At 55.2% G+C, this 26,813-nt stretch overlaps 2 protein-coding genes across 8 annotated transcripts; one reads left to right on the top strand and one right to left on the bottom strand.

The window, feature by feature from the left end:
* Window positions 1–245: 245 nt before the first annotated feature.
* On the bottom strand, window positions 246–8,262 carry FGD2 (FYVE, RhoGEF and PH domain containing 2). Of its 4 annotated transcripts, none has more exons than XM_014258894.2 (16): window positions 7,592–8,262; window positions 5,549–5,780; window positions 5,374–5,454; window positions 4,919–5,067; window positions 4,379–4,535; window positions 4,118–4,256; window positions 3,540–3,598; window positions 3,095–3,241; window positions 2,622–2,714; window positions 2,239–2,318; window positions 2,132–2,162; window positions 1,930–2,022; window positions 1,660–1,785; window positions 1,321–1,467; window positions 818–961; window positions 246–691 (listed from the first exon to the last, which is right to left on the bottom strand). In XM_014258894.2, the coding sequence occupies exons 1-16, from the start codon at window positions 7,654–7,656 to the stop codon at window positions 452–454; spliced, it is 1,983 nt and encodes a 660-aa protein (XP_014114369.1). In that variant the 5' UTR covers window positions 7,657–8,262; the 3' UTR covers window positions 246–451. The 4 variants fall into 4 exon arrangements, 3 of the variants coding, with proteins under 3 accessions (XP_014114369.1, XP_087923400.1, XP_087923401.1); XM_088067274.1 differs by having other exon boundaries at window positions 5,549–5,777; XR_015774562.1 differs by having other exon boundaries at window positions 578–691; window positions 818–957.
* Window positions 8,263–10,461: 2,199 nt separating this feature from the next.
* On the top strand, window positions 10,462–22,298 carry MTCH1 (mitochondrial carrier 1). 4 transcript variants are annotated; one of them, XM_088067276.1, is made up of 14 exons: window positions 10,462–10,638; window positions 11,697–11,781; window positions 12,187–12,226; window positions 13,131–13,233; window positions 13,617–13,694; window positions 13,939–13,996; window positions 14,554–14,625; window positions 14,731–14,782; window positions 15,572–15,631; window positions 18,710–18,803; window positions 19,157–19,204; window positions 19,396–19,463; window positions 20,156–20,231; window positions 20,649–22,298. In XM_088067276.1, exons 1-14 carry the CDS (start codon window positions 10,477–10,479, stop codon window positions 20,721–20,723), a joined length of 1,071 nt encoding a protein of 356 aa, XP_087923402.1. In that variant the 5' UTR covers window positions 10,462–10,476; the 3' UTR covers window positions 20,724–22,298. The 4 variants fall into 4 exon arrangements, with proteins under 4 accessions (XP_087923402.1, XP_087923403.1, XP_087923404.1 ...); XM_088067277.1 differs by lacking the exon at window positions 12,187–12,226 and having other exon boundaries at window positions 13,127–13,233; XM_088067278.1 differs by lacking the exon at window positions 14,554–14,625.
* Window positions 22,299–26,813: the final 4,515 nt, after the last annotated feature.

Here is a 26,813-nt window from a genome sequence, read left to right as displayed (position 1 = left end):
CCACGGAGACAGTCCCACGGGGCTCTCGGGAAAATACACGCCCAAAAAAGGCTGCATGGAGTGCAGAGAGGGGTCGCAGGTGGGGTTTATCTCATCACTCCGGTCCACAGACTCTCCCGACTCGGGGTATCCCCGAGCTGCGAAGGACGGGGTGGTGCTGCCCTCGCGTGGCCGCGGGCGGCACCGCACAGCGCCCGGGCCGGGGTCTGCGGGGCGCGGGCTCCCCAAAATCCCCTGTTCCCTCCACTCCCAGCGCCTCTGTCCAGCGTGGAGAGCGGGGAGGGAGGGAAAGGGGGTCCAGCTTGTCCGTGTGGTGGCAAACGTGTCCCCATCTCGCCCCTATCACGATGGAAAACCAGAACGTGGAGATGTCGGGGGTCTGCCTGAAGCCAGCAGAGAGCAGGCAGGGGAGGTGTGACCCACCCCCGGCAGCGCAGGGGTGGGAATAGCCTCATTCTGCTTCATCACAGGGGTCTGCATCCTCCTCCTCCTCCTCCTCCTCTGGGTGTGTGATCCCTGCAGCAGAGCGGGCCATGGCCTTCATCCAACGTTGTTTCAGCTCCTCAGTGTCAGCCACGAAGGTGAACACCTGCCGGGACTGCACCAGCTGGAAGAGGTGCCGGGACTCGCTCTGGGGCATGTCCCGCACCTGGTAGCCCAGCAGGGGGATGGAGGTGTGGGCTCGGACGTCCTGCCAAGAACAGAGACAGTGGTGGGAGGCAGGGGATGGGCACAGCGGGATGTCCCCTGAGAACAGAGGGATGTCCCCTGGGCACAGCAGGATGTCCCCAGGGGGTGGATTCGAACCAAGCCTCACCTGGGGGGCTGCATAGATGTAGAGCACGAGGGGATCGTCCTGTGGGATCACGAACCAGCCCCGTGTGCCCCCCTTGCTGTTCTTATCTAGCAGCTGCAGGGAACTGCAGAGCAAACTCCTGCTTGAAACCTCTGCAGCTCCTTTCTGCCAAAATAACCAGCAATCCCTCAGTACCCGGTGCAAATGGTAGAAAGGGCACTGAGCTGAGATAATTTCCTGGAGAATTCCCTTCCCACACTCCAGAAAACCTCCCCAAAGCAGGGGCAGGTAAAGGGCTCTCCCGGCTATGACAGCTGCTGACATCCTATGGTGAAGTGAGCCCTGGATGCTCGGTCCCAAGGCCTGGATCACGAGAGAGGGAGATCAACACATGCACCTTCTGACTGCTGCGGGAGTGACTCCCACCCCTCCTGGAGCGGGTGCAGGGCCAGGCTGGGACAGCGAAGCTGAAGACCCGAGTGGGTGGCAATGCTCAGAGGGCCGGGGAGAGAGGAGGAGCTCACCTCCAGGATGCCTTTGTGCTTCCCCTCGCGGTCCTCGAGCACCGTGCGGCCGGTGAGGAAGATGAAACACTCCTGGCAGACGCGGTTTGGGCGGTTCCCATCGTACTGCAGCTCGGCCTTGTAGTCGGAGCAGCGAGCACACACCACCTGCAGCCACCAGGCAGGGACACTGGTGACACTGGGGCAAGGCTAGGGGACCCAGGGACAGCTCCATGAGGAGCTGAGGGGTAGGAGCAGCCTAAGCCTGTGAAACGGGTACAAGTGTAGGAGGTGCGCTCCTGGCCCAGCAGCCACCTGAGCAGGCCAGGGGGGAGGGAAAGGGACACGGGGGTGACTCACATATCCACAGGCTCGGCAGTGGTGCCTCCGGCGGGTGATGGCATTGAAGGGCTCCTTGCAGCGCATGCACATGGTGACCAGATTGTCCCGCACCCACTGTGGGGCTCGGCGGCCCAGCTCCTCTGTCTGGGGGTGAGAGGCCATAGTCTGGGTGGTGCCAGCCCCTCTGTCCTCACCCCTTCCCCTCCTCATCCTCCCCCCAGGTCGGTTTAGCTTGGGAAACTGAGGCACAGGTAGGCAGGTAGGGGACAGGGAGAGCAGGAGGGTTACCTGCAGTGCAGGGGTGTCTGTCTCCAGTCCATGGACTGCTGTCTTAAAGGTCTCACTCCTCTTCTCCTTCCTGTCAATGGCATCTTGGAAGGCCTAGAGGGGAAGGCCTTGGAAGTGCTGGAGGGGCACTGGGGGTGCCCTGATCCATGGCACCCAGCCGGGATGGGGGGGCTGTGCCCCCTCTCCCAGCACTCGGTGGTACCTTGATCCAGGCGTTCATCTCCTCCCCAGACCTGGGGACAAAAAGGAGGTGGATGAGCTGCTGTCCCTCCTCCCCAAGTGTCTGCATGATGTCACCCTTCCCCATACCTGGCTTGGAGCTCCAGTGTCCGCTGCTTTCCCGAGACCAGGAAGGTGTGAGGGAACTCGGTGTCCTTCAGCTCCCGCACCTGTGGGAGACCAGAGAAAGGATGTGGAGCTGAACCCACTTCCAGCACACCTTGACCTTTCTCCATGGTGTGGGGAACAGGGATGTCCCTCGGGCACAACACCTTGAGCCCTCATATCCCACATGCACAAGATTTCATTGGCTTTTCCCCGGATCACAGTATCAACCCCACACAGGAAGCCACCCCTGGCTCCAGCTCTTCCCTCCCTCCCCAGGAAGTTCGGGAATCAGCCACGCCCCAGAACAGAGTCTTTTGGAGGAGTCAGGAGCTGGGGGAAGCACAAGGAGAAGGTGCCTGTCTGACCTTCATGCCCTCCACATCCATGCGGAGGTGGACCTGGAACTCGGCGCCCACCTGGATGATCTTGGGCACACAGTACAGCAGCATATTGTTGAACTGGGAGGGGAGAAGAGGGTGGGTTGGAGCCCAGCACCACCTGCTCTGAGCTGTGGGCTTCCCTGGGGTCCTTCACTCCCCAGGCCTAAGCTGGCCCTTGGGAAGAATCCCACCTAAACCTTGTCTGTTGCTGCCTCAGCCCCCTCCCACCCTGCAAAGGTGAAGCATCTCCCAGGGCTGCCATGCCCAGGGATCAGCAGATTCCCAACCGTGTCCCGCAAAGGGTGCCCTGCACTGAGTGGGGTCAAACCCCCCTAGCTCTTAATTCATCCCCTCTGTGTCAAGGTGACCCAGCAACACTCTGGCCAGGCTATGCTGCCCCTCTCCCCACTCCCATTTAATCTGCTCCCTCCCCTTGCCCCAGGCATCCCAGCTCCCACCAGGAACAGGTACTTCTCCGATGTGCTGTTGCTGCGGGTGGATATTTTTTGGATAGGTCCCTCCTTGATCAGATCGTTGGAGGGATCCACGATGTCATCCTCGAGGCCCAGCCTCTGATAGACCACCCAGAGGTTCTGCAGCCGTTCCTGGGGGAGGCAGAGGGCCCTGTTTTTGTGGGGTACTGAGCAGCCTAGTCACAGTTGGGTCCCCTCCATGCCCACCTCCCAGCCAGTTGCTGAGTACTGCGAGAGGTGGCACAGTTCTCTCAGCCCAGACTGATCTTCAGGAGCAGCTTCCAGCCTCGACCAGCTGGTCCCACCCCAGCTGATGCTACAGATGTCATATCCCCTGGATGGGGCTCCACAGCTGAACCCACAAGGCTCTTGCCCCCTTCAGGGGGACTGTGTTGTCAGTTGCAAAGCATTTCCTGGGACAGGGCCTCACCATCTCAGCAATAGCTGCATTGGAGTGCTTGGCCACCATAAAAATCATCTCCAGGGCTTCTGCAATGAGAACAGACAGGCTGGAGGTGAAACACCTGCTCTGGAGCTGTGGGAGGAAGGTTCTGGCTCTGTCCCTCATGGATACACATGAGTAGCAGCTGCTGCCATTACATGAATACAACCCAAGTGGCCCTGAAACATTGTGCAGAGTCTGGGTACAGCTGGACTGCACGTGGAGGAGACTTGGAGGGACAGACAGCCCTCTCCTGTATCACTCCATCCCAGCAGGACTGGGAACTGTGTTATCCACAGGGGTCTGAAAGCTTCCCCAGCTGCTATGGGTGTCTTTAGGGGATACTGTGGACACCTGACACACCATCCTTCCCCTCCCCAGCCCCTGAAAAGGCAGATTAATTCCTCTCCCTGCTAGAAAAGAATCAGACTGAGAGGTTTATCCAAGGGTATGGGGCAGCTGCTGAGTGAATCCAGGTACTCTGGTGCCCATGTACAACACCAGGGGTTGTTATTTCCCTACAAACCCACCCTGCCCTCCCCACGGTGGAGACCCAGAGCCCTTACTCTCAGCATCGCCCCTGTCGGGGGACTGGGGCGGGAGTTTCCGGACATAGTCCTTCAGGAGGAGCTCGTAGCGCGGGATCCTCTGCACAGGTTCCAGCATGTGGTGCTGCAGCGTCAGGTTAGCACAGACCTTCCTCTTCTGGTCAGGGACAGCAGGCACGGAGAGAGGAACAGTGACCAAAGCAGCTCCCACCCTCTGCTGTTTCCCTGCTCCCAGGAGATTTTGGGAGCTCTGCTGCAATTCCCCCGCCCTGCCCTTGCCTGGATGTCAGCAATGAGCTCCTGGAAGGGCGGTGATTTCTCTGACCAGGCAGTGATGAGCTCCATGGCCTTGTCAAAGTTCTTCACATACTCCCCATACATCTTGAGGAAGGGTGCAAGTTTCTGGATCACATCCCCAATGCGGGGGTTGCAGTTCCTGCAGGAGGGAACCACAGACCAGCAGCTTCCTCAGTCTGTCAAGACAGACAGTGAGGGATGAACTGAAGGACCATGGTGGAGGACTGAGGTTTTCCCTGCTGCAACCTGCTACATCCCCACACCATTTCCTGCTCTCCAGAACAGGAATGTCCCCACCCTGCAGCCAGCCTGGGCTGTTCGTACCCAGGCACACTCTCAAACCACCTGAGATATCACTCAACTTTCCGACTGTGATCTGAGCATTTTAAGGAAATGTTTTCCAGCACAAAACATTTGGAGCAAAACAGGCTGAGCTCTGGTGGGAGCCCAAACTCAGTCCTGCCCCCTCCCCTATTCTGGCCAAGCCACTCAGGTGTCCTGCTCTCCCCTCCTGCAGCTCACCAATCCTCCATGCGCTCCTGCAGCTCTGGCAGGAAAAACTCAGCATGGAACTGGTAGATGGAGGAGATGTTGGAAAAGATCATTTTCACCACCTCCTCTGGGACCATCTTCCCAGTTTTGGCTTCTTTCATCAGCTCTGTATAGAACACCTGGAAGAAAGAGGGGTGAACAAAAAAGGCCAGGGAGATGCTTGAGGATCCCATTCCCTCTCTGAGACTTGTACTTCACCCAGTGAAAAGCCTGACTATGCAGAAGGGAAATCCCAGGCTCCAAGAGGAGAGGGGAATGGAAGGCTTTGCTGGGACAAGAGTGCTTCCCAGAGGTGTGGGGTGTAGAAAGGCAAAGGCCAGACCCAATCTCTGGCTGTAAAGACCTGTAGCCCAAATGTTTCTCATTTTTACAGCTTTGATCTCTTCAAAATCCCCTTGCACTGGTCCCTCTACTCCCCAGTTCACCTGGTCAAGAAGGTGGAGGCGGTTGACATAAGCCTGCTCTGTCTCCAGCAGCTCCAGTGCGATTTTCTTTTCCTCTGGTTCCTGCATGGGGAGCAGGGCTCAGTCTCGTGGGCAGAGATGAGACCCTGAGCCAGCCCTGCCTGAGTGTGGGCACCCACCCGCCTCTGGAGCTCACCTGGCTGCCAGGCTCCAGGCCTGGGCCCTGTGGCCTCCTCCAGTCATCCTCACGGATTTTGTATCGCAAAGAACTGAGGCATTTGAAGCTGAGTCCACGCCGACCTTGCTGATCCTTCTCCTCCTCATTCTCTTCTGTAGTCAGGGAGCAGCTCTGGCTGGCAGGGAATGTTGGAAGCTGTTGGGGCTGGCTGCCTGCCTGCTTGTCCCTCTGGGCAGATGTGCTGTTCCTGCTACAAAGGAATGTGATCAGCTCAGCCATTCCCCCAGCACAGCCCCCAGGCCCAGCTGAAAGCCACCAAAAGGGACAAGAGCAGCAGCTGCCCAGCGTTGACACTGCTCTGCTCAACTACAGCCCTGCAGAACAAACACCCTCAGCATCCTCCATGGGGCCAGGATCCAGCCTCACTTCTCCCAGTGCCCCCTGCTGCTCTAGAAAAGCAGGATCCTGCCGTTCATCCCACCCACAGCTCTGGCTTTCTGCCTGCTGCCACCACAGAGAAAAACAGGGAGAAGCTCAATAGCCAAGAGTTTTGAGCCAAGAGGAGGCCATGTGTGGGTGGTATTGCAGACAGGTTGTTTTTTGGTGGTGTTCTCTCTTCCCTTTTCTGGCAAAGACAAAGAAAGCAAGTCCAGAGCAGGCATGGGGGAGAAGCCAGGCTGTGAAGGTGACAGCAAGTGACTTGTCTGTCATCCAAGGGCTGGTCCCTGAAGGAAACTGCTTTGGGCAGAAACTGGAAAGACATCCACTGTTGGCCTGCAGACAGGAGTGGGATGGATAGGATGGGAAAGACATGAAGAAATTTGACATCCAACTGCAAAGTTGAGGATAGGAGGTGACTTGAGGAGCAGAGACTCATCTGAAGAGGATGTCCGTGAGCTCAGGAGTGCATCCACAGCCATGCACAAATCCCCTCCTGTCCAGGGTGGCTGGCAGAACCCTTCAGAGACAAAGAGGCTTTTTCCATCTCTCCTGGTGCTTCCCAAACCTGTGTCAGCCTAAAGCCACGGCTGTATTGACACTGACTTAGACCAAACTATTGTCTGTTCCAAAATGCTGTGCTCATTCCCAGGTTCCCCAACTTCCTCTGAAAGTCCCAAGTTACTTTTACTTCCTCTAAATCAAACTCGCACTCCAGGGGAAACAACAAACACACTGCAGCAGTGACATGGAGGCAGATCAAACACTGCAGTGGTTCCAACACATCACTGTGGGATGATGGGGACAACCACAAAGCCTGGGGAAAAGCACACAGCAGAGATGCAGGAGTTCCTGGAATGAAAGGAAACCTTGTGCCTGAGCATCTTCAGGAATTGCTGCAAAACTCACCTGCTGCAAAACCACCCAGCCTCTCCAAGGCTCACTGAGAGCATCTCGTGGGTACAAGGAACGGCAGGATTCCATATCTTGATCCAACTAATGGAGAAACTGAGGCACAGCCCTGACAATAACTTACCTGAAGCCTCAGAATTACTTTTACACCAGAGCCAGAGGAGATCCCCTTGCTCAGACCCCCGGTATGAGGGTCCCAGCTCACACTCCAAGGGAAGGATCTGTTTTATGAAAGGAATTCTCTCTCTCCCTTAACATAATGCTTTATGCTTCCTTTCCTATGAGCCACATCTCTGCAAACAACTGGAAAGTCTGAGGCTGGGACCCTCCCAGACACCCAGACAGTTAATTCCCAATGGAAACCTCTGCCTACGTATTTTCAAACCATGATTCCTTTCCCCAGCAGCAGCAGCAGCAGGATGCACCAGCCAGGCTGAGTGTGAAGATGCTGAGTGTGGGGGAATGGGCTGCCACAGCCTAACCCTGAGCCAGGCAAAACCACTCACACCCCAATGAGGTTTTGAGATTTCTGCTCATGACTCGCAGTGGGAGGAAGACACTGAGGCAGACCCGAGTGGTGAAGAATTGCAAATCACCTTGTCAGCTTCTCCACAGGCCCCAAACCACCTCCATAGTGGGTTTCTTCCTTCCCAAACCCACTCTACATCGAGCCCTAACACACCCTCAGCACCCAGAGCCCTTCTGCCTTACCAGTGCTCTTCGAACGCGGCCACCAGCTTCACCACACTCTGCTGATTGTCCACCTTTCCCTCCATGCCATGGGCTGGGAGCAGGACCTGGTGTCCAGGAGCTGCAGGGGCAGGTGCTGGGGGCTGCAGTTCCTTCTTCTGCTCTGGAATGTTTCAGGCTGCAGTTTGGGAAGGAGGTTTTGCATGAGGCAAAGCCCACCCGCTGCCTTCTCTGTGGTAGCAGAGCTTGTCTCTGGGCTGGCCTCAAAAGGAAAGGGAAAGAGGAAGCATGGCAGTCTGTGGGTAGGAGAAACGCTGAGAAAACGCTGGGAATCACTTTTGTTTGGGAGGGAAGGAAGTGGTGGCACAGGCAAGGCCAGAGCAGCAGCAGGCATGGTGCAGGGCAGGAGTGACCTGGGGCACCTCCTGGCTGTGCAGCCCAGGTGGGGTGGGCTGTGTCCCACCAGGGTGGGTTCAGGGGGACAGACTGGACAGTCCAGATGGCTGGAGGGGCCAGGAATGGGCTGGTGGGACCCTGGTGCCCAGCTAGGGCTGATGTGTCTGTCCCAAACACCAACAGCTGAACGGCTGTGGGGCCAACCAAGGATTGCTGCTAACAACACACAAGCTTGTTGGTAACAACCATGAGAAAGAACAAGAGGTAGCTGGAGAAGGGGCCACATGAAGGTAGGGCAAGACTTTTCCAGAAAGGTCTGAAAGAGTGCACTGTGTATGAGAACCAATTTGCATGGAAAGTGAGAAACGCAACCAGGAGTGGAGCTCTCCTTTCCTTTTCCCTCTTTTTTTCTATTTTTTGAGGGTATTTTTTATTATTTATTTTACCCTCCTTCCTTCCTTCCTTCCTTCCTTCCTTCCTTCCTTCCTTCCTTCCTTCCTTCCTTCCTTCCTTCCTTCCTTCCTTCCTTCCTTCCTTCCTTCCTTCCTTCCTTCCTTCCTTCCTTCCTTCCTTCCTTCCGCCACTTCCTTCCTTCCGCCACTTCCTTCCTTCCGCCACTTCCTTCCTTCCTTCCACCACTTCCTTCCTTCCTTCCTTCCTTCCTTCCTTCCGCCACTTCCTTCCTTCCGCCACTTCCTTCCTTCCGCCACTTCCTTCCGCCACTTCCTTCCGCCACTTCCTTCCTTCCTTCCGCCACTTCCTTCCTTCCTTCCGCCACTTCCTTCCGCCACTTCCTTCCGCCACTTCCGCCACTTCCTTCCTTCCGCCACTTCCTTCCTTCCTTCCTTCCGCCACTTCCTTCCTTCCTTCCTTCCTTCCTTCCTTCCTTCCTTCCTTCCTTCCTTCCTTCCTTCCTTCCTTCCTTCCGACACTTCCTTCCTTCCTTCCTTCCTTCCTTCCTTCCTTCCTTCCTTCCTTCCTTCCTTCCTTCCTTCCTTCCTTCCTTCCGCCACTTCCTTCCGCCACTTCCTTCCGCCACTTCCTTCCGCCACTTCCTTCCTTCCGCCACTTCCTTCCTTCCACTTCCTTCCTTCCGCCACTTCCTTCCTTCCTTCCGCCACTTCCTTCCTTCCGCCACTTCCTTCCTTCCGCCACTTCCTTCCTTCCGCCACTTCCTTCCTTCCTTCCTTCCTTCCTTCCTTCCTTCCTTCCTTCCTTCCTTCCTTCCTTCCTTCCTTCCTTCCTTCCTTCCTTCCTTCCTTCCTTCCTTCCTTCCGCCACTTCCTTCCGCCACTTCCTTCTGCCACTTCCTTCCTTCCGCCACTTCCTTCCTTCCTTCCTTCCTTCCTTCCTTCCTTCCTTCCTTCCTTCCTTCCTTCCTTCCTTCCTTCCTTCCTTCCTTCCTTCCTTCCTTCCGCCACTTCCTTCCGCCACTTCCTTCCGCCACTTCCTTCCGCCACTTCCTTCCGCCACTTCCTTCCGCCACTTCCTTCCGCCACTTCCTTCCTTCCGCCACTTCCTTCCTTCCGCCACTTCCTTCCTTCCGCCACTTCCTTCCTTCCGCCACTTCCTTCCTTCCGCCACTTCCTTCCTTCCGCCACTTCCTTCCTTCCGCCACTTCCTTCCGCCACTTCCTTCCGCCACTTCCTTCCTTCCTTCCTTCCTTCCTTCCTTCCTTCCTTCCTTCCTTCCTTCCTTCCTTCCTTCCGCCACTTCCTTCCTTCCTTCCGCCACTTCCTTCCTTCCTTCCTTCCGCCACTTCCTTCCTTCCGCCACTTCCTTCCGCCACTTCCTTCCGCCACTTCCTTCCTTCCGCCACTTCCTTCCTTCCGCCACTTCCTTCCTTCCGCCACTTCCTTCCTTCCTTCCGCCACTTCCTTCCGCCACTTCCTTCCGCCACTTCCTTCCTTCCGCCACTTCCTTCCTTCCGCCACTTCCTTCCTTCCGCCACTTCCTTCCTTCCTTCCGCCACTTCCTTCCTTCCTTCCGCCACTTCCTTCCGCCACTTCCTTCCTTCCGCCACTTCCTTCCTTCCTTCCGCCACTTCCTTCCTTCCGCCACTTCCTTCCTTCCTTCCGCCACTTCCTTCCTTCCTTCCGCCACTTCCTTCCTTCCGCCACTTCCTTCCTTCCGCCACTTCCTTCCTTCCTTCCGCCACTTCCTTCCGCCACTTCCTTCCTTCCGCCACTTCCTTCCTTCCTTCCGCCACTTCCTTCCTTCCGCCACTTCCTTCCGCCACTTCCTTCCTTCCTTCCCTCCCCTCTGCGGTGTTCTCACAAACGCCGTCAGGCACTGACAGCCAACTCTGCTAATTCCTAAAATCCTTCTCCGCTTTCCGCGGCCCCTCCGCCTCTCCAGCGGCCGCCATTGCCTCCCCCTCACACCGGGCTCCCCCCGCCGCCCCGGAATGGTTCCTCCCGCCGCGGTTCCTCCCGCCGTGGTTCCTCCCGCACCCCCCGCCCCGTGGCGCGGTGGTGGCGGCCGGCGCGCGGCGCGGTGACGCGCGAGCCATGGCGGCCATGGCGGCGCTGCCCCGGGCGCCGCTGTCGCCGCCTGGCGGGGGCGCGGAGGACGCGGCGGGGCCTGAGGGCGCCGAGGGCCTGTTCGTGCTGCTGGGCGCGGGGCTCGCCGCCGCCAGCCACCCCCTGCTCTACGTCAAGCTGCTCGTGCAGGTCCGCTCGTGGGGGGAGCGCGGGGAGAGTAGGGGGACGGTGGGGTGGGAGTCCCGTGTGTAACGGGGACCGTGACTCCAGGATAACGGGAGGATTTCAGGATAATGCGCCCATGGAAGCCCCCGTGCGCTGGGGGTCATTGTATACACGGCCCTCCCCCGTATAACGGGGCACCTATGGAAGGGGTACGTCAGTGTATAAAACGGGTCCCAGTGGATAATGGGGGATCGGGAGCCCAGTAGAACGGGAGGAGGTGGATTCCTGCATGGTGTCCCTATGGAAACCCCCATGTGCTCGGGTCATATGTACAGTATGCACAGCCCCCGTTACAATGGGACCCCCTGGGCAATGGGGGCATCTACAGAATGGGGGGCACCTATAGAATGGGGGGCTCCTGTATGTAACGGGATGGGGTCCCTGTGTGTGATGGGGGATTGGGACCCCAGTGGAAGTGGATTCCTGTTTTGTGCCCCTGTGGAGGCTCCATGCACTGGGGGTCACTGTATGTACAGCCCCCCCATTGTACTGGGACCCCCTGAGCACCTGTAGAATGGGGGACATCTGGGTAATGGAGTCTCTCATATGTAAGGGGATGGGGTCCCTTATACACTGGCAGACCCTATATAAAAATGGGGTCCTATATAATAGGAGGGTGAAGATGCCTTCTTCAGCAGGGGTGGCCTATATAGGGCATAGGGGACACCATATAATGGAGAAGTGAGGCCCCCTCTACAGTGGGGGGTCCCCTATACAGAGGGGCATCGGGACCCCTCCTATGACAGGGAATGGGGACACCCAGTAATCTTGGAACCCCTATAAAATTACTCCTCTGCCGTAGGGCCTTCCATATAAGGAGAGATATGAAACTCCAAGACCCTCCCAGTAACAGAGACCTCCTAAAGTGGGAGGGTGGAGGACCCCCTGCAACCCAGGGACCCCATAAAACAGGGAAAGAAGCGCCTGAGAGTGTTGGGGGGGGATGCTGGGATCAATCCTGTTCATCCCAGGGACTTTGGGAACACCAGAAGAGAGACCTGCTCACGAGATTTCTCTCTCAGGTTGGGCATGAGCCACTACCTCCAACCATTGGAAGAAATGTGCTGGGAAGGAAGGTCCTGTATTTGCCCGGCTTCTTCACCTACGGTGAGTGACTGACCCTCCCTGCCAGCACAAGGTCCTGCCCTCGGGGAATCAGGGCTGGGAGCTGCCAGGCAGACTGAGCTGACCCCCAGCAGCATTCCCACATCCCCTTGGGATCATCCCAAGGCTGCAGTGAGGCATAAACCACCACAACTCCTTGCAAGGCTATCAGATTTATGTGCCTGTTGCTGGGGATGGGGGTGGTGGTGGCCGCTGTGTTGGTGCTGCATTGTGCTTCATGGCACATTGCTCTGGGTTTGCCCTGTGGTGGAGGGGTTTGGGGGCTTTCAAGTGGTGTAAGCTTGTTGCAGGAGGATTTGTGTGTTTTGGAGATTGCAAAATACTTTCCTTCTGCTCCAAAACAGCCCTGGAATAACCTGCCCCCTGCCCTGCTCATTTGTATTGTAGATGGAGCCCTAAAGGGACAGAAATACCAAGAAAAGGGCAGGTAATATATTTAGAAGGAAAAAAAGTAGTATTTTCCTATTTTTGTGGGTGGAGCAGCATGGAAGAGGTGGGTGAATACTTTGTGACCTGCTGTCACAGCAGGTTTGCTGTGGGGAAGGGGAATGTATTGTCCTGACAGCCCAGCTGGGCCAATCCCAAAATGAGCTAGTGGTATCCATGGAGTGGAACCACCACAGGAGCAGGATGAGAGCACTGGAAGCCCATCCTGGGACACCCAGGGCTGGAAATGCTCCAGTGCTGCCCTTTGGAAGATGCAATTTCCAAACAGATGGGCAGTGTTGGGTGATGGAGAGGTGCAGAGCCCGCCTGGATTTGTTTGGACAGCGCAGGACAGGGGCCAGGAGCAATCAGTAGCCACGACACATAGTGGATTCTATCCCACCTCGTTACATGTGGGAGAAATGGGATCTCTGGGGTTTTTTTTGCAACTGGAGACCTGAGGAAATTTGCCTGGGAGAAGGTGGTGGGGCAGGAACTGAACATGGGTTTGTGAGATCCATATGAACCCTGAGTCAGACCTTCCTGGGGTGGAGGGAGGAGGTGACAGCACCGAGCACATGGCACGATCCCCCCTGCCTGGTTCAGTCCAAACTAACTTGGAGGCCTTTCAGGTGAGCAAAACATCAAAAGACAAAAAGTAGTCCAAAATATTGGAGCTGTCCTTCCAGATTAGGCAGATGACAGAGAGTAAGAGTTCTTGTCCTCCAGTATGAAGTTTAGTTAGGACTGTTACAATAAAACACTTCCTGTGGGGCCATGGAGTGGCTGCTGTGCTGAGCTGAGCCTGGCATGTTTTTGGCTGAGCCCTGGGGCAGTTTGGGGTGCTCTCCATGCATTGTCCCCTTCCCAACTGACAGCAGCATGGTGTTGTCCCACCCAGCCAGACACATTGTGGAAGTGGATGGGAAAAGAGGCCTCTTCCGTGGCCTGACTCCTCGCCTCATCTCAAGCACTTTATCAACCATCACCAGGGGGAGTGTGAAGAAGGTAAAGGTCGGCTTCTCTCTCCATTAATCACCTGCAGGGTCACTGCTACTGCAGCAAGTGCCTGCAGCCAGGCAGGGACTGGATCAGGTGCACTGATGCACCCATCCCTCTCCATCTCCTAAGTGAATAGTCCTCCTGTGCCCTTATCCCCAAAGCATTTTTTTATTTATAAACCATTTTAATTTAACTTGGCATCCCCTTGCCTTGTATCCTCTGTCAGCAGTTTTGTGACTCCTCTATTCCTCTATTTTACTTTCCATCCTTCTCCTGTGTTCTTTGTTGCCTGTTTGTCTTGATCAAGTGGCTTTTCATGGTTTCCTCCTGTCCTCAGACATTGTGGGTCAGCATCTCCATCAGTTCTGTCCGTGTTTCTTTCCACTCAGGCTTTTCCACTGGAGGACATGGAGCACGTGTCTAACAAGGATGATATGAAAACTTCACTTAGGAAAGTGGTCAGAGAGGTGAGAAGTGGATATTGTCCATTAATAAGTGGTTGGAGAGGTCCCTGGGGATGTGGGTGAGGTTACTTGGAGAGAAACTGGGGTGAGAAGTTTGAAGAAGCCATTCTGTGTCCATCCATGAAATAATTCACATCTCAAAAGAGGGACCCAAAATGGGTGGTTTCCCCACAGTGAGGGAAAGGCCTGGGCTGTGCAGGAGGAGCAGCACAGCTTTTCTCACAGGTGTTTTCTCCTCCCCTGGCAGACATCCCATGAGATGATGATGCAGTGTGTGTCCCGGGTTGTCTCACACCCGCTGCACGGTGAGTCCTGTCCCCTTGGCTGGCAGCCCCTCCAGACTGAGGATCACCCCAAACCCTGCTTACTCAGGGCACGATACTTCTGAAACTCCTCCATCATACGAGGCTGATGCTGGGTTTTGCCTTCAGGCACTAACACAGCTGAGAAACGAGTTTCTCTCTTCCCACTCATCCAGGACCTTGTCCTAGAAATCCCATTGGGGTTAGGGCCAGTAGCACCCTTCCAGTGCCTAAAGGGGCTCCAAGAGAGCTGGAGAGGGACTTTGGATGAGGGAATGGAGAGACAGGACACAGGGAATGGCTTCCCACTGCCAGAGAACTGGGTTAGATGGGATATTGGGAAGAAATCCTTCCTTGTGAGGGTGGTGATGCCCCAACACAGGTTGCTCAGAGAAGCTGTGGCCGCTCCATCCCTGGAAGTGTTTACGGCCAGGTTGGAGCAGGCTGGGAGAGTGGAAGGTGTCCCTGCCCATGCCAGGGGGTTTGGAAAAAGATGATCTATCAGGTCCTTTCCAACCCATACCTCTGTGATCCTCTGAAATCCTTCCCACCACTTACAGGCTCAGGAAAGGCCCCAGTTTCTAATGAGTCTTGCAGTGCTGATGACCACACTGAGAGGAACTGGAGATGCTGTGAGTTGAGGGAGAGCAGAAGAGTCATGTTTCATTTTCTTTCACATCCATTACAACCCAAACTGGATTTGTTTCTGTATCAGCCCTGTGTTTCTTTCCTCCCAGTGATCTCCATGCGCTGCATGGTCCAGTTCGTAGGCCGGGAAGTCAAATACAGGTGAGTGGCTGCAGCTTGGAAGGGTCTGGGGTCAGGGGTGCCAGGTGCTCCTGTGCCATGGGGAATAAGGTTATCCAAGAGGCTTGAGAGACTGGAAAGTGAATCTGTGGTTAGAGGGTGGGTGACTGGGGCTTGAAGGGATATGAGGAAGGCTGGGCTGCCTCTGTTCCACCTTTGCCTGTGGGGGTTTGGGGCTGTATCAGCCCTTGCTGATCACACAATGAGTCTCCTGCCTCTTTCCTTTGGCTATTAATGGAAGGCAATAGGGAGGCAGAGCGGATAACACAAAGCTTTGCTGCAGACCTGCTTAGTCTGTAAAATTTTTCCAAGCCTTTTGCCATACCAGCTGCCTCTCTACAGGGCAAAACTGCCTGTGGAGGGACGTGGAGGCATGCTAGACAGGATTGCAGCCAGCCCATGACAGGCAGCTCGAGTTCCCGAAGGCAGAACAGGATTCTTGGGCTTAGAATCAGCCAAATCAAACCATATCACACAACATCTGTACCCACTCACAAAGCCTCACAGAGCTGTTGTACCTTCAGCATTGAACAGTTGTGTGCAGGTTGGGTGTTTTCCCAGGTGTCACTGCAGACTGGCAGAGTACAGACATGACCTTCCTTCCCTCAGACCTGCCTGGTCTGAGGAGAATAAGCAGAACAAGCTGCCTTCTGCTGGAATGATGGCTGGGGAGGCACTGCCATTGCTGAGGGCTGCAGGATGCATGTGAAGTTGCACAGGACAGAGGTGAAACCACTCTGCACACTCACAGCTCTTTTCCTTTCTTGGCAGTGGTGTGTTCAGTGCCATTGGCAGGATATTTAAGGAAGAAGGGATCCTGGGATTCTTTGTGTACGTGAGTTGTTGTTTAAATACTTTCTCCCATAGCCTGAAGGCACTGATGGCTCTCCTGGCAGCTCTGCCAACCCCAGCTGGAGTCACACTGAGCTGAAACCTTGTCTGACCAAGGAACTCCCACATCACTCCCAGGATTAAATCTGTGTCTTCGACAGCACTCCAGTTTGACCATTAAGTTTGCCCCAGATCTTATCTTCAATCAAACCTTCAGAACCCAGAGGAAGCTGTATTTTTCCTTAGCTTTCTTTTTTGCTTGGTACTTCTTTGTGTTTCAGTGAAGGGCCATTTAAAGCATTTATTTGTGCAACAGGCACCAAGATCAAGTACAACAATAAGATCCCTTGTTGAAATGAAAGCCAGGGCCTGGATAAGCAGCATATTCCTCTGCAGAGCACCGTGGGTACTTGTAATGAGCAGGTTTACCTGTGTGCTTGGAGTGTGGTGGTGCCTGGACCAGGAGGAGCTGAAAGGTGTTTCCAGCTGCTTACAGAGCATGGCAAATTGGTGCATCACTGAAATGGAAGTTTAGTGGACACCTTTTTGCTTGAACCCTCAATTAATGTTTCCTGCCTTCCTTTTTCACATCTACATAAAAGCAGAACCACCTGCTGTCTCTGCTCGTGGTGGGGAGATAACTCTATTATGGCAATAGTAGTAGAGGCAGCTCTGGAATTTCAGTAGGGGTTTTCAGGATGCCTTTGGCTCTGCAGTCACAAAATATGGGCCTCCAGATGAAACCTGAATGCTTCAGGAAGAGAGAGGCAATCACAGGGGGTCTCAACCTGTCCTTCCCCAAGGGGAAATGACCAGGGGTCTGCAGAGACGCCACCCACTGAGTGTCACTGCTTCCTCCTTTGGCAGCCCACAGCGTCTCAGCTGAGCTGTGCAGCTCCAAATCTGCTCCACTCCAATCCTCTGGAATGATCCCTGCGAGTGGGGCGTGGCTGGAGCAGGCTGCTCACAACCTTCCACCTCCCAGGGAAGTGATCTGAAAGAAGCCACCACATTCCCTTCCATCCACATAAACACTGCTAGTAGCCTGATGAAACTTAATAGTTCACAGGAAAGGCTTTAACACAACCCAAATTGTCTCAGGAGGGCTCTGAAGTTCTACATGCCCTGTAACCCTGTTAGGAAATCCCACTGCTGTGAGGAGAGTATAATCTGCATCTGAAGGACCAAACTGGTGGTTTTCTCCTCTCAGCCCTCCTGGTGCAATCCCAGCACATCCACTGCCCTAAAATCATGGCAGTGCACTTGGTTCTCATGGCCTTATAACCACCCCCAGCAATAACAGTGGCACACACTCTCTGAGTAGAGATAAAGACTTTTCAAGGATGGATTTATCTCCTCCTCATATCTGCAGAAGGCTCCTGCCAGCCCAGGAAGGTGTTCCCTGAGCTCCAAAATGGCTGGGCATGGTCAGCTCAAGGATGGCTTGTCCCAGGTCCCTTGCATTGGGCTTTCTGCTGTTGGGTCACATCACTGTACATCATTCAGGCTTCCTCCTCTGCCTGCTGCTGTTCCAGCTTTTCATCATCTTCCAAAAATATTCCCAATTCAGATCTTTGACATCTCAGCAGGTGTGAGAATTTCAGCACTCACTTTATGTCAGTAGTAAAAGCAGCACTGGAATTCCAGGAGGAGTTTTCAGGCCTGATGCCTTTGGCTTGTTGGCTTTTAGTTCCTTTTTGCAGCTCTCAGACCCCTGGTTTCCAGTCATCCAGCTCAGGGCCAGCAGCTGTCGTTACTTTGGAGGGGAGAGAGGGATGGGATCCTTACTGGAAGTGGAATAAAGTCTGACTTCCTATCAACAGTTGGGTGAGGTTTTCCTTATGGGGCTGCCCTGGCCCAGCCCTTTGCTTCTGGACTTTATTAGGCTCTGTTGTATCTGCAGCAGCTCAGGAGCTTCAGACTTAACTTTGAGTTAGAGAAAGGATGGTTTCTACAAAGGCTGAAAGCCAAACACAAAGCAGAACATCTCTTTGGGGCCAGAGAGCTTTGATTTCTTTGTCCTGTCTGCTGCTGTCATGTATCACATCTTTGAAGCCAGTGAATCTTCTGTTGAAGGTTTCTGCTGTGCCTGGCCCCTGAGACCTCAGCTACATCCCCAGGGCTGCTGGGGCCTTAACAATGCACAAGTTGTTCCCAAAAAGGGTACCAGTTGCTACTCTGCTGCTGCAGCAACCACAGCAGGAAACAAAATGGTCCCTTGCTCTGAGGAGGCAGCATCATGTTTGGGAATAAACAAATGACTCAGATTAATGTGCTTGGAGGTGACTCTTTCCAGCTCAGCAAACAATCGTGTGGCTCTTGGCAGGCTCCTTTTCAGAACTGACCACATCTGCCAGTGAAGCACAGATTTGACGCACACCTGGATCCTTTTGCAGTGGAACAACCCCTGCGAAAGCAGGAAACCCTGCACTGGTGCAGCAGATGCTGCAGAAGCACCAACAAACTGGAGAAACCCCCTGGAACATTTTGTTCAAGTTTTAGTGCCATTATCTGCAAACGCTAGTGGTACTGGTGCTGCTGGTGCTGCAGTGTGTCAGTGGGAGGCATTAACCAAAGAAATGTGCTCCTGGGGGTAGCAGGGCCTGGGAGAAATCAGAGGGAACTCAGTATTCCCCCAGTTACCCCCACTTCTCAGTGGAGCAGGTTGTGCAGGAACAACCCCTCTCATTCTGATTTTTAAATGAAGGGAGATTCCACAAAGAGATGAACTTCTTATTTGGCATCCAAAAGAGCATCTTCAGAAATGGAAACTGCTTCATCTGTGTCTCACTTGGATTTCTCAGCAGGAATTGGGCCAGGAAGGGATTTGGGATAGAACAAGGGGACTTGAGTCATGCCCAAAAGACAGATCCCAAAAACTTTCCAGCCAGAGCAGCACGTGTAGTAACAAGTTTGAAGGCTGAGAGAGCTCTTCCCTGGAATCTCCCTTTTCAGTTCTTCCCAAAGTAAAAATTTCATTTTGGGATATGGTGCTGGTGGAGGGAAGGAGGGCTGGGCACCTCAGGAGGTGGCACTGGGATCCTCCTGCACCTCACAGCCCTCCTTTTGCCCTTGCAGTGGGTTAGTCCCTCACATCCTGGGGGATGTCATCTTCCTCTGGTGCTGCAACCTCCTGGCTCACTTCATCAACACCTATGCAGTGGACGACAATGTGAGTGGAAGTGCCTGAGGGAGGGCTTGGGGTCTGGGCCAAGTACCTGCAGTGGGAAGGAGTTACTGGGGTGCAGGGGATGATTTAATACGGATCCCGGGCTTTGGGGTCCCTGTGAAGGTGCTGGAGGTGCTGTGTCTGCTCAGGGCTGTGCTTCACCTGCGCTTTGGGGAATCGCAGTTGACAGCAGATGCCTTCCTGGGCTCTCAGTTGGAATGCAGCTGCTCTCCGTTGCTTTCTGCCTCCTCCCATGCCCCTTGCCCCTCTCATCAGGCTCCGGGAGTGTCACATAATGACAGTGCCAGCCTGGTGTCACCTCCCTGCTCCACAACGCCTTTGGTTTCTCTCTGCAGTTCAGCCAGGCGTCGGTGATCCGGAGCTACACCAAGTTCGTGATGGGGGTACGTAGGCAGCTGCCGTGTGCTTTGCTCTCCTCCTGCCAACCTCTGGGCTGAGAGCTCATGCTCTGGGGGCACGGGCTGGTCTGTACTTGACATGCCTTATCCAAGGATAACTCTGCTAACATGCAAAAACTGGAAATAGCGTTTTTGACACGGGGAGGGTTAGAGAGGCTGCTTTTCTGTGTTTTCAGATCGCTGTGAGCATGCTGACGTACCCGTTCCTTCTCGTGGGAGATCTCATGGCAGTGAACAACTGTGGGTATGTCCTTCACACTGAGATCTAAAGCTTTCCCTTCCTTTCTTGCAGCCCCTTGTTGTCTGAATGGGCTGCTAACGACCGTAAAGCTTTCCTACAGCCCCGTAAACTCTGTGGCACCTCGCAGAGCTGGCTCGTTTCCTCTCCCAGGTTGCTTATAATTTTAGATCAGAGGGCACAGACACGAGTAGCAGAAAAGCTCAGGTGGTGAGAAATCGGGAGAGCTGTGGTGGTGTGGTCTGATCTGAGCTAAGCTGGAGGCAGAGGGATCAAAGGGACCGTGCTGGCTCCAGGGAGCAGCACGAGGGAAGCAGAGCTCGTACTGCAGTGATGGGAGCAGACAGGAGCAGGACCAAGCTTGCCTTCCCTATTGCACTGCTGCAAGTCTTCTGTATTTGTGCTCATGGGAACGGGATGGGATCCAAGTCTGGTGTAGTGTTTTCTGAGTATCTGCTGGCTTTTGAAGGTGTAGATACGGTCCTGGACTCTCAGCGTCTCCAGGTAACGCTCCTTGTTTGTGCACTCCAGGGGTAATTAAATTACAGATCTGCTGCATTGTAAATAACGAGCTGTCACTTGGCTGCCAGCCCGGTGTGGACACTGTCCCCTGTCCTCATTCACACTTCCTGCTGTTCTTTTGTTACCTGTGTGGGTAAGGTGACACATCCACCTCAGCTATTCCCTCTTGCGTGCAGGTTGCGTGCCGGCCTCCCTCCCTATGCTCCTGTCTTTGCATCCTGGATCCACTGCTGGAGGCACCTCAGTGCTCAGGTGAGGGAGCAGGGCACACGCTGGGCTTTGGGCTCCCTCTGCTCCTTCCCCAAGTCTCCAGCATTCCCCAAAAGTGCCTGTGCTGCATCCTTGCTGTGCTCTGTAGCCTGCTTCTATCCCTCCAGTTCTGGCACTGGTACCAGCATGGCAGTGCTGCCCTGCCCATTGCACACCCCGAGCTTGCAGCCTGCGAGTTTCTAGCTTGTGCACTGTCTGTGCCCCTCTGCATCTGTCATTCCTGGGGGAAATGCCCAGCTCCAGCACTCACAGGGCTGGAACCCCACTTTCTCCTGCAGTGCAGCCCAGGGTGCCCAGGCCTTGCAGCCCTGCCATGGGCATGGAGTTGAGTCCTGCTAAAACAGCTGCAGTTCCCTGGCCAGATGTCAGGCTGCCCTGACCCCAGGCTCTCCTCCTCAGGGGCAGCTGTTCCGTGGCTCCAGCCTGCTGTTCCGCAGGGCGCCCATCCCAGCCGCCTCCTTCCCCATCGACTGACGCCTTGGCAGGGAGAGCTCATCAACTCGGACTCCTCAAGAAACCCCAAGCTTGTTTCGATATCTGTATATTTCTATTTTCTGATCCAAAGTCCATGGTGCCAGAACTGACACCTCCTCTCCAGCAAGGCCAGCAACAGACTTCTGGACATGTGTCTTCAGGCTCCAGCTGGACCAAAGCTCCATCCTCATGGCTGTCTCGACTGGAATGTGTAGCAGAGAGAGCAGAAAGGCCTTGTCGCTTTGGTCCAGGCTGTATTCCTGGAGTTGCTGGGGAAGTCCAGGAATACAGAAAATGGCCAGGTACTAAAGGAGCCAGCCTTGAGTTGCAGGGACAAAAGACTGCTTTGTTCTGCCTGAGCTGGGAAGCAGCAGATCCAAGGTCACCTCCCTGGGAAAGTTATGCCAGGTGACAGCCTCCTGCCTCATGCTTTCTGGAGAGAGCACTTTGGCCTGGCAGGGAGCTCATCCTGGGAAAGATCAACCTGGCATCCATATTTAAGGTTTGAGGGTACCTGAATACCCAGGAGCACCCCACCTCCAATGGGCATGAAGAGGAAATTATAGGATCAAAACAGGGAAGGGAAACAGAGTCCCACTGCAAAGAACAGCAGAGTCCCGATGAGACAGGTCCAGCCCAGCTCAGGGCAGCAATGGGATGTGGACACGGAGAGAGCCCTTGGGAAGGGACATGCGCTGCCATTGGTGCTGCCTGGGGCAGGATTTCACTCATGGAATGGGCTGTGTTTAGGATACGCCCAGCAGAGCTGTGGGCCGGGCAGGCAGCCTGCACACGCTCTCGAGGAGCTGGGTGCTGGGTTGGACTGGCCTGGCTGCACCAAGGGGCATCTCCCAGGCAGCAGCAGCACCATGAGCCCTGCTGGGCTCCTGCTCCCTTTGCTGATGAAACAGAGCCATCAGGATCTGAGAGCTGCACACAAAGGGCTCTCCTGCAGCAGGGGCAGCCATCCAGGGCTGTCTGCAATAAAGGGATACACCTTGAGCTGGCCAAAGGCTGGCGAGGCATCAGGGTCAAAGGCTCCTGATGCTCAGTGGAGCATGGCTGGCTCTGTGTGTAGCAGAGCTCACCAGTGGCACCAGGGCAGGATTGATGCTCAGCTCTCCAGACAAGAGTTTCTTTGCACCAGTCTGTGCTGTGATGGCAGCCAGGCAGATTTCCCCCATTTCAGTTCCCCACGAAGCAGTCTTTTGCACAGAGGTGAGGCTGCACTCCATGGGAAGAGGTTTAGCATTCCTTGAGCAGGTTCCCATGTGCTGTAGCAGCAGCTGGGGTCACATCTCATCCTGGTCCTCTGGGGACCTGCCATCACACGGGGTTTTTCTCCATCAGGCAGGGTCGATGCACACCCCCAGGCAGGGCTTGCAGGACAATGGTGGTACGTGCTGGGACTGGCAGCCCCCACCCAGCTCCCTTCGGTGTTGTGAAGTCAGTCCTGTCTGTCCTCCCTCGCTCCCAGTTTGTGTTACAGTTAAATAATGCATGGACCTGTTCCCTAACACCAGAGATGATTTCAAACAGGATTTAATTATGCTCCAAAATACAGTTATAAAACAACTACTGGGTGTTTACTTTTTTTTTACTTTTTTTGGGGGGGGGTGGGGGGGTGGGTTTTTTTTTTTCCTGCATTATGTGCTCCATCAGGGAAGGTTTCAGTTTAAGACAGGCACTTCCTTTGGTCTTTTCTCCAAATCGGGGGCTGTAATGGTTGTTTAAAACTCAGATTCCCTCCTGATTTTCCTCACCTCCACAGAAGGTGGGCATATTTAGGCTGAGCAAACTGCAGTGGGTGCACCTGGAGTGAGGGTGGAGGCAGCAGAGGGCTTGGATGCTTGAAACAATGTATGAAGAATTGGGTTTTTGGAGTTAAAATTGACCCTGAGGTCTTCTGGAAGGGGTGATGTAGACCTTTTGCTGCTGTCAGACTGGTCAGGTGGGCTCAGCCATTCCATCTTCCCCCCTCACAGCTCCATCCTTCCCCTCTGGCCTTTTATCACCTTGTTTTATTACTTGCTCCAACACAGGGCATTGCATCTGCCAGGTCACATAGCACCTGCTCAGGAAACATGTACCTTTAGCCTCCAAATTAAAGCCACCTTCTGCTGCTCACATGCCTGTCAAACCTCCTGCAGCCTCTACATAGCCTGACTGCAGCCACTGCAGGGAAAAGTGCCATTTCCTGTCCTTTGAGGAATTTACCTAAGGGATTTACCTAAAGCTGTACCAGTGGATGCATCCTGCCGGTAATTTCTGCCCAGTTCATCAGGGCCCACAAACTTGGCTGAAAACCCAACAGTTGACTGTAGTTTTTGCTCAATTTAAATGAAAACCAGGTTTCAGAGCTTTCAGTGCACTGCCTTACTTTGAAGCAAGGGTCTGCCATTCTTGGGATTGAGTATTTCCCCACCTCCTATTTCTATCCCTGATTCTTCTTGTCCCATGCTTCATTTGAGGGGGCCCCACCACAAGGACAAATGTCTGCACCAGGAGCAGGCAATGAGACAACCAAAACCCTGGCTGAGCATCCTTTTCCCTTAAATTGCTACCCATTAGTCAGTGCCTGGCCCTGCAGCTGGTGCTCAGGTATCCCAGCTGAAGGGGATGGGGCCCCATTCCCATAGGAGAGGGGATCCAGGGTGGAACATGTGGTCGGGAGAACAAATGAACGGGTGGAGGAGGAGGTTTGGGTCTGGCGCCCAGGATGGAGCCGGGAGTTTCTCCCACTGGCACTCCCCTGTCTGCCCAGGAAACAAGCTCTGGTTTAAATATTGACTCTCCTGCACAAAGCCAGGCTGGGTGGGGATCACTGCCGTTCCGTGCCCGCGCCGTTTATCAGCCTCCAGTGGAAAACTGAGATTGCCGGGACTTTGGCCTCATCTGCTCCCAGCTGCCCGGGGGAGAAGGGAGGCAGCAACAGCAGCCAGGAGGGGGAATCTCAGGTCAAGGCTGGTCTGTCTCTCCACTGGGCTTGGATGCTCGAGTCTGGCAGGATCTGGGAAGCAGCGAGATGAGCTTTTGTGCCCAGGGAAGTGCAGCTGAGCTCAGAGTGACTGTTCCATCCCCCCCTTTCCCCTGCAGAGCCGTCCTGCTGACGACCCTTCAGCTCAGTCCAAACCCCTTCCTGGCTGTGCTGCTCTCCCGCCGTGGAGCAGGGAGGGAAACATCCCAGAGAGCTCTCCCGATGCCTGGATGGTGCCTGGTGTCTCCCAGGTGTCTGGTCAGTAGGAAGGCCAGGGGCTGCCAGCCCTCCCCCGCAGCCATGGAGGGCCCCATTTCGCAGCCACGCATGAGGAAGTGCCCTGTGGCACAGCTGCCCTCGATAAGGCTGTTTGCTCTGTTCTCCCGCAGCGCCGAGCTCCACGTAGGCAAATAATTCCTTAAAAAAAAATAGATATATGTAAAAAATAATAAGCCTCACAGAGGAGATCCTGCTGCTGGGGTGGTGGGGCTGGCTGGTGCCAGGAAATGCTCAGGGTGGGGACTTGGACAGGACCCAGGCACCAGTAGCACAGTGGACCTGGACCTGTCTTCACACAGCCCCATCCCCTGGGATGGTTTTCACCCAAAACTGGGGATTACAAAGGAGCCAGGTTCTCGTGGATTCCCCCCTGGATAAGGGAAATCCCATCTGGAAACCAGAAGAGGCCACAAAGAGCACAGTGGCAAAGCTCGGCACAGCGGCCTGACCTGCCATGCTCACAGTGACAACTCCGTCCATCACTCACGGCTGGTAAGAGGATGGGAAGGATGTGGGGATGCTGCTTTCCATGCTCCTGCTTGCCTGCTGTGCATTGTTTTTTTTTAGGGTAAACTCCCTCAAATCCTCATACACTGAGCTGCCCTGTTCCCTCCTGGGCAGTGCTCCCAGGGGGAGCTGGTGGTATTTTATCCCAGCCTGAGGGGATCTGGGTCTTTCGGGGAAGAGGTGGCAGCACAAGGTCAGCCTAGACTCCTTTCCCTGCAGCCACTGTGACCCCTGCACCTCCCTCGGCACTTACACGGCGCTGGGCCCCTCTCCCAGGGGAGGAACAGGAGGGGGAAAGTCTCCCCAGCTTCACACTCGTTCCCTCTCCCCCTGCTGTGACCCCAGGCCGGCGTGGCGAGGCCGCGGCTGCGGCCCTGGCTGGAGGCACTGGCCCTCGCTGCAAACATGTGAATGCTCCCATGGCTCGGAATGGAGTTTCTCCCTGAAAAGCCGCCTGCGCTCTGCGGCCGGGCGGCTCTTGTCAGGCTGCCAGAGGAGGCCGGAGCAGCGTCACATGCAGCAAAGTTTTACAAGGCGAGCGAGCGTCTGGGGAGAGGGACGGGAGAGGGACCGAGCGCCGCACGCACACACCCGGACGCACACGCGGAGAAATCTCCTCCAGCCTCCCTCCAGCTCTCATCTCAAAGCTGATTTTTTTTTTTTTCCTTTCCTCCTTTTTTTTCTTTTCTTTTTGGAAGAACAAAGACTTTGGGGTGGGTTGGCGCTGTTGTTTTTTTTCATGGTTACTATCGGTGGAAGGGGGGAGGCTGGAGGTGGAGGGGGGAGCCGGTGGCTTGAATGTGAGAAAAGTCCCGAATTTCCCTGGCCGAGTTGCCGAGATCGTCTGTGCGAAACTTAGAGGAGGAAAGACGGGGGAGGAGGGGAGGGGGGGAAAATAATTAAAAAATAAAATATGATGACGTCACTCGGAGCAGGGGTGCCTTCCCTGCTGCCTGTCAGATGCGCCTGAAAAGAACAGGGCAATAAGACAACAGCCGCCTCTGTCTCCCTCGTTAAACACGGCACTAATTGGATGTTAATTTTTCCTTGCTCTTCTCGCTGCTCGATTGTGAGGACTCTGCCTGGCTCTCCCTCTCCTGCTTCCTTTCTTTCCTGTTGCAATGCTCTTGGCAGCTCTGAGGGACTCCGGACTGTGCGCTCCCCTCCCGCTCGTGGACTGGAATAATTCAGGAGCTGGGAGAATTAAAAAAGACGAGGCGCGGGGGCGAACGGTTCAGAAACGGGGCGGGCGTGATGGATTTCGAGAGCTACGCTAATCTCCCCGTTTCCCGTGCATTGTCCTGCCGACTTGGAGCTATTCTCTTCCCATTTGATTTCTCTTCCCCTCCTTTCCCTTCGCGTTGGGTTTGGACTGCAAAAATATATGTTAAAAAAAAAAAGGCATTAAAAAAAGGAAAAAAGGCAGGAAAAAATAGGAAAAAAGGCTTAAAAAATAGGGGGGGGGGGGGGAGAGGAAAAAAGCCAAAAAAAAAAAAAAAAAGAGGAAAAGAAAAAAAGCCTGGTTCAATGACGACAAACCCCCAAACCTCCTCCCAGCTCCCCCCGTCTCGCCGCGCTGCCTAACCCCTGCGTGGAAACAGGCGTTTTAGGGAGCCGGAGCAGGAAGTTGTTCTCTGTCTTGCCCAGTTCATCCTTCCAGGGTATGTGTGCAAGGGCGGTGGGCACGAGGGCTCGATGGGCGCCCAGCAGCCGCCGGCCGCCCCCTGCGCTACCCCCGGCCAACGAGGCGGGTGAGCAGTACAGGGGGAGCGGGGGCCGGGTGATGTTTTGGGGGACGCAAGAGGGGCCCAAGGGACAGGATGGGTGGGGGAGCGGAGGGGAGGGAGCGGGAGGCGGAGGTGGGGGGAGAGAGCGAGAGCCGGGGAGTAAAGTCCTACCTGGGATCGGTGCCAACTTCCTGCAAAGGGTTACAGACCCGCGGCTTTGAGAGCCCACCAGAGGCGAGTGCGCTCTTGTCACGGTTCCAAGGCGAGATGAAGGCAGCGGGAACAGGTACAGCAGATGCCGAGTGGCCTCGTTTGCCCGCCGAGCGGGGCTTCGGCTCGATTTAAACCTCGCCGACGAGGAGCCTTCGGTGCTCCCGCCGGCAGGGGCCTCGCCATCCCCGCACGAGGCCACCGGGGCCGTCGGGTGCCAAGGGTGGGGTGGGTGGCTCGGTGGCGGGGGGGGGGGTGTGCATGGCACGGGGGGGCCTCTGCCGCTCGCTCGCCTTCTCGCCGTTTGGATTAACATGCGGAAGATGCGCCTGTCACTTTGCTTACTGTCAGCGCCGGCTCGGGGATGGGTGACGGCTTTGTTCGGCGCAG

Source organism: Pseudopodoces humilis, chromosome 26 (assembly GCF_049639895.1).
Source record: "Pseudopodoces humilis isolate 2021_Gansu_Grassland_sample_001 chromosome 26, ASM4963989v1, whole genome shotgun sequence".
NCBI lineage: Eukaryota > Metazoa > Chordata > Aves > Passeriformes > Paridae > Pseudopodoces > Pseudopodoces humilis.
This window is presented reverse-complemented; position numbering and strand designations above follow the sequence as displayed.